The sequence below is a fragment of the Lolium rigidum genome, chromosome 1 (assembly GCF_022539505.1).
Source record: "Lolium rigidum isolate FL_2022 chromosome 1, APGP_CSIRO_Lrig_0.1, whole genome shotgun sequence".
In the NCBI taxonomy this organism is placed as follows: Eukaryota; Viridiplantae; Streptophyta; class Magnoliopsida; order Poales; family Poaceae; genus Lolium; species Lolium rigidum.
Window position 1 is genome coordinate 219,158,648 of NC_061508.1, and position 9,010 is coordinate 219,167,657.

Genomic DNA, 9,010 nt, shown 5'->3' on the forward strand with positions numbered 1-9,010 from the left:
CATGACATGTGGCAAAATTTGCACATACGCGGGCCACCAGCCGCAGATACGGCGCACGTCATCACCCGCTTTTGGGTTTACCCCGCACGCCCACCTCCCACTGCCATTACCGGGACCACCAGTCATTCAAACGCAGGTAGCCCAAAGTCTTCCTCACAGTTCCCACCTACCCCACCCTCCCCAAAGCCCAAACCCAAACCCCCGCCGAGACCCTTCTCCCCTCCCTTCCCGGCGGCGATGTCGTCGCCGCCGTCGTCGGGCCGCCCGCCGCGACGGGCGGCGTCGGTGCGCGCGGCCTCCTACGACGAGTCGCTCGTGGACAACGCCCTGCAGGCCTACCTGGGGAACTCCCCGTCGCGCCGCATCCGGCGCCTGCGCCGCCTCTCCCCGGAGGAGCGCCAGCGGGAGACCGAAACAGAGGCGCTCATCGCGCTCTCCCTGGGCTTCCCCATCGACGAGCTCCTCCCCGCCGAGGAGGCCGTCCTCGCGGCCCCCGACGCCGCCGCGCCCAACGACTACATCGTCGTCCGCAACCACATCCTCGCCTCCTGGCGCGCCGACCCGCGGGTGCCGCTGCCCCGCGCGCGCGTGCTCGAGACCGTCGCCGCCACCTACGACCACCTCGTCGCGGCCGCGCACGGGTTCCTCACCCGCGAGGGCCACGTCAACTTCGGCGTCTCGCCCGCCTTCCCCGCCTCCCCGCCCCCCGACGCGCCCGAGGGCCCCGCCGCGTCCGTCCTCGTCATCGGCGCCGGCCTCGCGGGGCTCGCGGCCGCGCGCCAGCTCCTCCGCTTCGGGCTCCGCGTGCTCGTCCTGGAGGGCCGCGCCCGCCCCGGCGGCCGCGTCTACACCGCCCGCCTAGGCGACGGCCAGGCCGCCGTCGAGCTCGGCGGGAGCGTCATCACCGGGATCCACGCCAACCCGCTGGGCGTGCTCGCGCGCCAGCTCGGGATCCCCCTCCACAAGGTGCGCGACCGCTGCCCGCTCTACTACCCCGACGGCCGGACTGTCGGCACCAGGCTGGATAGGGTCATCGATCTGGTCTTCAACACGCTTCTAGACCACGCCACCAAGCTGCGGGAGGCGCTCAAGGAAGCCGCGGAGGGGATCTCCCTCGGGGAAGGGATTGAGAGGCTCAGAAGGCTCTACAGCGTGGCCAAAACCGAGGAGGAGAGGGAGGTTCTTGACTGGCATCTGGCCAACCTGGAGTTCTCCAATGCCGGTTGCCTATCGGAGCTCTCGCTGGCGCACTGGGACCAGGACGACCAGTTTGAGATGGGTGGAGACCACTGCTTCTTGGCTGGAGGGAACTCGAGGCTCGTGCACGCGTTATGCGACGGCGTACCGGTGTTGTATGAGAAGACGGTGAAGCGGATTGAGCATGGCGTGGATGGGGTGAGCCTCACCGTGGAAGGAGGGCAGGTTTTTCAGGCCGACATGGCGCTCTGCACTGTCCCTCTTGGGGTGCTCAAGAGTGGGAGCATCGAGTTTCACCCGGAGTTGCCTGAAAGCAAGCTTGGAGCGATTCAGAGGCTGGGGTTTGGTTTGTTGAACAAAGTGGCCATGGTATTCCCATCCGTGTTTTGGGATGAAGACATTGACACATTTGGGTGTTTGAATAAGGACAGCAGCAAGCGTGGAGAATTCTTTCTCTTCTACAGCTACCATACTGTCTCTGGCGGCGCAGTACTTATCGCACTTGTGGCAGGAGAGGCTGCTTTGGATTTTGAAAAGGTTGACCCTATTGTCACGCTTCATCGGGTACTTGCTATTCTTCGAGGTAATCAACTACTCCTTGGTATTCTTCTTGGAGTACTAAAATTAAAATGCATTGTGTCTTCATAAGTTAATTATAATCTTCCTTGAAGTTTAACTATGATCGCATCGATGATTTTATAACGTGTCACATTGAAGTACATCTTGATGCACCTTTTGCATTGGAGATGCCAATATGGCCTTCAGGGGACGGGGCTGAGCAAATTTTGTTCCGTGAAGACAGCGTGTCTTTACTAGGCTAAAGGATTGTTCTCCTACTCCCCATCACCATTCTCGTGGAGCATCATATCTACATCCATTCGAAATGCCTCTGCAGAGATCAAATAAATACATGATAGAATGGGTGCTTTCAAATTTACGAACTTTGATATTAATATGTCATACTCCCTGTGTCCCAAAAAGGATGTCCCAGTTTTGTCTAGATTTGGATTGTATCTATAGTGTCTAGATACATCAAAATTTATCTGCGACATTCTTTACGGGACGGAGGGAGTACATTATTTGGATTATCCTAATGAAAATATCTCCACGATATGAATCTGACATTGAAGTTGTGTACCGGAGACTGTATTGCAACCTAAGACGGCATGTGTTGTTTAACAGAGAGAGTGCCTCATCCAAGACTTCAACCGTAGTTTGGGAAACAAATGCTAATTCCAGTTTTATCTCCTCATCTCAAGACTAACATATTGCCTTTGCCCAAAAATCCATATCCAGTTCCATATGTTGATTTTCAGATGTTTCCCTTATGCATCTTATTCTAGGGTATTCTGTCGCCCACCATATTTCTTAATCAGCTCCGATGTTCACTGCCCAAAGTTCCTGAAAAAGTCTCCTTATCCTTCTCTTGTGGTGCCCCTTCCTTCAAAGATAATGAGTATGCGTGTATGTACTTTTTGGGGAGAACACGTAAAATTTGAAGCATTCCGATTTGAAACAATTTGAGCAAAATTTAGTACTATTTCCAATTGTTGAATATCCCGTTAAGCTTTGTTTTACATACACTCACTAAGGTTAGACACAGTTGATCTCAAAAAGTGTACGCATGTAGCACAGCATGGTGTAATATTACACATAATATTTTGGAACAATAGGGTTGTACGTGGCACTTGCAATAAGGGATGCCAAAGTATTGGCTTGTATTTTTTTGGGTTTCGTTAGTATTGTTGGGTGCGAAGAGGGAAAGGTTAGTTTAGAAGGACAAATAATGCCTAAGAGGGACCCCTCCCGATACTTGGGATCAATGCTACAAAGCAATGATGATATCGAGGGAGGATCAAGGCAATGTGGATAAAGTGGCAGCAAGCATCTGGAATCATGTGACTGAAGGTCCCACAAAAGCTAAAAGGAAAGTTTTATAGGAGGGAGATCAGACCTTGATGCTATATGGAGCAGAATGTTGGCACATTAAAAGACAACACATCCAACAAATGAGTGTCACAGACAGTGGCGGACGCAGGAAAAAATTGGTGGGTGGGCACACCTCCAAAAAAATTTCTTTTGCGCTTTCCCCGTTGTGATGAAAGTTTGCAAATGAATAATACATATAACCAATCGATCGTCAACATTGAAGTTCAATGCATATATATATATACATATCAAATGTGCCACCGGTATGAGCAATATCAGTTGGGTATTTGGAAGCAACGAAATGGATTCACTTTTGAGAAAGTTCACCCATCAGGGACTGGTTTTTAAGAAAGATATTGTTGCTGATTACCCATAGGGTCAAACTCAAACACAAGCAAGCTCTTGCAACATGGGTCGATAGTTTCTAGCTCCTATCCGTAGTTTAGATTTTTTTCCTTCTTTGTTTCTCCTTTTTAAAAAAAAATTATGTAAAGACTTCATATTCCCATTCTTTCATTTAATTGAAAATTTACCGTAGGGGTTTCCCATGCTTTTTTTTTTTGTTTTAACAAGAAAAATAGAGAGGTCACCAAGATGATAACACATTTGAACCTACCATATTTTCTCGAAAAGTGATGCAATTTTGCTATTCAAACATATAAGTGACTTATATTCCTGTTCATTTCTAGTTTTCTTGAAGTGTCAAACTACTTACTGAATCGATGTTAATGCCACTTTAACAGTAGCAAAATTAATATGAGCAATTTTAGCAGTAACACAGAGAATAGGGGCAATTTACCTTCACCTATCCAGCCAGATTTTGAGAATTTGGGCGGAGCCGGGAGCAGACCTTCAGGATGCAGAGGAAGCAGCTGTTGAGCGGCGCCGGCGGGAGGATCCGGGGAAGGCGGACATCAGTGGGGCGGCGGGTGGCTCTGTGGCGGCCGACCCCGAGCGGGAGGAGCAGTGGAAGGTGGCGGCTGAGCCGGGAGCAGCGCTGCGCCGCCGCAGCAGCGGCCGGAGTCAGGGAGAGGCAGAGGAAGGTGAGCCGGCAAGGGGAGGCGCTGGGGGCCGAGGTGGCCGGTGGGGGGAGTTGTCGACTCGTCGTCTCTCACAGTCTCTCATCAAAGCGGCGCTGTGGTCGCGATGCATGGAGGAAGACCGGCTGTCGTCTGGCCAATTGAGCTTTTTGGCCACCCCCCCCCGGGCCCACCCGCTGCGTACGCCCATGGTCGCAGAGATGCACATGGTGCAGCGGATCTGTGGCCACAGAATAAATGACCGAACTAGGAAGGGCAGGGGTGGCAGTGGCACCGATTGGAGAGAAGCTAGTCCAATGGACCTCTAGAAGCACCAGTGGGATTCTAAAGGGTAGGGAAAATACTTGGAGGGGCAGAGGGTGACCAAAGTTAACATTGGAGGAGGCCGTAAAAAGGGACCTGAGGGATTGGAATGTACCTAGTGATCACTGATTTGGCTATTGATAGGAATGCATGGAAATCAGCGATCCATGTGCTGAAATCTTAGTTTACTCTTTTCTCTGTTTCTCCTTTTGTTTTTCTTGAGTTTCTGTTGGGTTTCATGTCTAGCCTAGCCAACTAGTTTAGGACAAAATGCTTTGATGTTGTTCTCTGAAATCCCCACAATCATACGACTGAAATTTGGAGTAATCAAGTTCTATATTATTTAGATTCTTTTGTTAGAATTCAAATATGAAAACTGCTAACTGTTAGGAAAACCATTCTTCTTTCAGCATAGGTCTTTGATTCTTAAGTTGTCATCATGGATTCAAACAGTCATCATTCTGTTTTGTATCAACTTATCATCTAGAATGCCCACATATGGCGATACGGAAGATACCGTGATACGTCAATTTTTCAAAAACACGGATACTGGGGCACGTCTGTATATACATAATAACTAGTAAAAAATATTTATGATCAATATTTATAGAAAATAGGGCAATTTAGTAATAGTACTTATAAGATGGCAGAAATATGAAAACTGCATCGTAAATACGATCCTAGTTTTCTCCAACCGCTGCAACTTTTCAATAAAGTTGGTGAACATAGGATCGGTCACATTTAGGCATTATATGATCCTTGTCCCGGATATCTTGATCAAATGTGGTTAAACTCTCTTGTAGCTTCCCTCTATATTTCTAAATACAATACTAGCATCTCAATCGAATATTTCCGCCACAATGTCTACATGATTTCACAAAGGCATGTTTCTCGTATCAGAGAGATATCCGCGATATATGTTACATGTATCTAAATTGTTTTTCTTTTTTTGAAAAATGGAAAATCAAGGGATACATATCCTAGGGTACGCGGAGGTATCCAAAGGTATCCCTGTATCCAATACGCCCGATACGTCACTTTTTAGAAGTATCCGTGCATCCTAGCTTATCATACACCCAGTGTACGGCATATGGGGGTGGGGTGGGGATCCATAGATAACAGTATTAGGGGACAGTAGAAGCTAACTAGGGGAGACATGCAAATTCTCTGTCTTGAAATGTTTGATTTTATTTGTTATAATAAGCACTTAAAGTGTTATTCATCATATTGTGCAGGTATCTATGGCCCAAAAGGTGTTACTGTGCCTGATCCTATCCAATCAGCTTGCACAAGATGGGGTAGTGACCCTTTTTGTTGCGGTTCGTACTCCCACATCAGAGTCGGGTCTTCTGGAACGGACTATGACATTCTTGCTGAGAGTGTCAGTGATGACCATCTCTTCTTTGCTGGAGAAGCCACAAACCGTGCATACCCTGCAACGATGCACGGTGCCTTACTGAGCGGACTAAGAGAAGCTGCTAGGATTTTCCGGGCTTCACAAAGCAGAGTGAATTCAGATCCAAAGAAGTACGCTCTGCAGAGAAGCCCTAGACCTACCGATGGCATCCTTGAAGATCTCTTCGCAGAGCCAGATCTTGAATTCGGGAGATTCTCGTTTGTGTCCTCCTCTATGACACCCGATGATCCACAGTCTTTGGGATTGCTCAGGATTACACTTTGGAAAGATTTGCTTCTGGGTCCAGTAGGGGATCAAAAGGATCAGGAGCCTGCGGCTGAGAAGGCAGCGAACCAGGAAGCCTTCCATCTATACGCGACCATCTTCCGACAGCAGGCCGATCAGCTGCAACTGGCAGGCGATGATGACCAGGCTAGGCTAGGGCTGCTATGCAAGGATCTTTGTGTCAAGCTTATGGGCTACGACAATACGTGCGATGTAGGCAACTCTCTTATTCTTAGCATCGTGAGCACTCAGAAAGCTAGGAAGAGGCTGCAGAGCGCCAAGAAGTTCAGAAGCTGACATTGACATGTGTTTACCACTACCAGATTGTTTTATTCTCTTTGTAGACGAGAAGCATTTCTAGTTAGGTTGAAGCATCTCTCAGGTAAGATTGTTTTGTAATGTAGTGTTGTACAAACTCAGACTTGGGGCAGGATCCAAGATAGCGCCGTGTTGGGTTCTCCGTTGTAAGCTGCATAATGTGGTAATGTTGATACATTAGAGTAGGTTAGACGTGCAGTAGATTTAGTGCTCTGGTGCTAATGTTTGCTTCGCCTTTTGATCTGGTTAATAATGTCAGACGAGCATGTCATTCTGACCATGACAGCCTGGATGAACTTATTACCCATAGTTGCTACATAGTAGTTGTTCAGAAGTTAAAAGGGGAACAAAACAAGCTATCAGGTCTCAGAGCAGGACATCAGAGCTATATACACTGAAGGCTACTCCCAGCTCCAGCCTCGATCGATATATAGGACTGAACTGAAATTGTACAAGTCACCAAAAGATTTGCCTCGTGGAGAGGCAGGAAAGGACTGGAACTATGGCCCCAAGCACGGTTGTTGTTGCTTTCCTTTTTTTTTTTTTGAGTAAGATGCGATGCTGGGTCTTATGATCCATCGATAACAAGTTTGTTGTGGCAGCGAATTTCTGTTTTTTCTTCTGACCGCTAGTGAACGGAGGAATGAGACGTAAGATCACCATGAAGACGACCGCACTGGAAGCTATGTGACTAGATTATCTGGGTCCTCAACATTTCTTTATGGAAAATCTCAATTCTGGCTTGAACCTGCATAATAACATTCAAATGCGGCAAAGTTTGTAGGCAATGATGTGTGTGGATTTCACATTAGGTCACCTTCATGTTTTGAAAAATACAAAAACATTTTTTTTGACAATCAATACCATATATATTTATAGTAGCAAACAGAACATGGTAGAGATAAACATATGCTGTCTCCAGCGATTACAAAATAAAGTCTGAAATTTCCATAACACAATATTGTACTCTTCTGAAGGCAACTAATATCTAGATTCGTGTACACACCAAAAGTCGTTGCAACCAACGGTCATCAAATACTGTACATATGCCTCTCAAAAAAAAGAAAAACACTGTACATATGATCCAGACATCATGGTCATTTTTTCCCCATAAAGAGACATCCTCATCATATATCTCCCCTTCAGTTACGAGTTACGACACGCTCATGCATCATCGCATCATCTCCACCACACCACGCAGCATGACCAAATCCATCCAGTTCCTCGCCGTGGCACTCTCGCTCCTCGCCGCCGGCGCGACCAGCGGCGGCCACCAGCACGCGTGCCCTGAAGCCCCGTCGATGACCGCGGTGAAGGCGTGCTCGGTGGTCTGCGGCACGCGCCGCATGCACCGGCTATGCCTCCGCACGCTCCTGGGGCGCCGCTCGCGTCGCGCGGCGTCGCCGGTCACTCGCTATGCCGCCATCGCGGCGCGCAGCGCTCTCGACGCCTACGATGCCACCAAGGCGGCCGCCAGGCAGGCGCTGCTGTACGACCGCCGCGGCGGCCACGCGGTACTCCCGAGCGACGAGCGGGTCGCCTACGCCGGCTGCCTGCATGGTTATGAGGCGGCCCGCCGGTCCATGAGCCACATCGCCGACGACCTGGCACGGGCGGGGAACTCCTCCACCTGCGACGGGGCCGCGGACCTGAAGCAGGACTACATGGGCGGCCTCCGCGGTATGGACGCGTGCAGGAGGAGACTGCTCGCCTACCCGGCCTCGCCGCTGAGCGACAGGAACCTCGCCGATCGGAACAAGACCCTTCTGGCCGGCTTGCTTTGCAGCCTGGTGCCGACGCCGCCGGAGGAACGACGCGGCGTGGATGCCTATAGATCCATTGGCATGCATCCATAACTTTCGAAGAAATTAATAGCTTGGCTGTAAGCAAGTTAATGACAATAAGAAATTTGTCGGCTTGCATCGCTGCAATAAAATCTTACTATCTTTCCAGCAGAAATATAACGTACACTCTTTCCATTTCTAGCCACTAGGATTATTGCTTCGTTTGAAATTATGGTGCCGAGATATTGTTTTTTTTTTGAAACGGGGGAAAAGTAACAGCAATTTTGCTCAGTGAAGTCGAGTGTCTCAAGTCATGTTTTTGTAGAGCATGTTTCTTTGAAGAAAGAACATTTAGGCTAACCATAAGACCATATGTCGCACCGATTCATTGCAAGAGGTTGTCATAGTTCAAGTCTTTTTTTTAAACTGGGGTCAGGATCTTGAAGGACCGCGAAAGCTGCATTAACTAAGCGGTGCGTACATAATACATCCAGAACTTAAAGAGAAAGACATTACAGATCAGTCCACCCTAGACCAGAAAAAGAAAAAAGCGATCAAGTCCCTGGTCTTCTCCACCACGATTGAGACTCCACTGCCGGTCTTCTCGCCGCCGTTGGGAACACATCACTTGGAGGAAAGAAGCTGAAGCCCGGCAAGAATCTGCAGGAAGGGCCTCCTCGCAGGAGGTTGAAGGAACGCCTTCAAAGCGGCGTCGGGAGGGGGCGCTAGTTTGATTATGTATCATGGTGACAAACATG

General features: G+C 49.0%; 2 protein-coding genes across 2 annotated transcripts; both read left to right on the forward strand.

Annotated features, from left to right (window-relative positions):
* The first annotated feature begins 237 nt into the window (after positions 1 to 237).
* On the forward strand, positions 238 to 6,608 carry LOC124683171 (lysine-specific histone demethylase 1 homolog 2). The gene is made up of 2 exons (XM_047217737.1): positions 238 to 1,780; positions 5,705 to 6,608. Exons 1-2 carry the CDS (start codon positions 238 to 240, stop codon positions 6,445 to 6,447), a joined length of 2,286 nt encoding a protein of 761 aa, XP_047073693.1. The 3' UTR covers positions 6,448 to 6,608.
* Positions 6,609 to 7,670: 1,062 nt separating this feature from the next.
* LOC124655025 lies at positions 7,671 to 8,401 on the forward strand. Its single transcript, XM_047194000.1, has one exon. The coding sequence runs from the start codon at positions 7,671 to 7,673 to the stop codon at positions 8,322 to 8,324; it is 654 nt and encodes a 217-aa protein (XP_047049956.1). The 3' UTR covers positions 8,325 to 8,401.
* Positions 8,402 to 9,010: the final 609 nt, after the last annotated feature.

Coding starts and splice junctions, on each gene's coding strand:
- LOC124683171 (XM_047217737.1), top strand. CDS start 238: ATGTCGTCGCCGCCGTCGTCGGGCCGCCCGCCGCGACGGGCGGCGTCG. Junction 1,781..5,704: donor GGTACTTGCTATTCTTCGAG/GTAATCAACTAC, acceptor CATATTGTGCAG/GTATCTATGGCCCAAAAGGT.
- LOC124655025 (XM_047194000.1), top strand. CDS start 7,671: ATGACCAAATCCATCCAGTTCCTCGCCGTGGCACTCTCGCTCCTCGCC.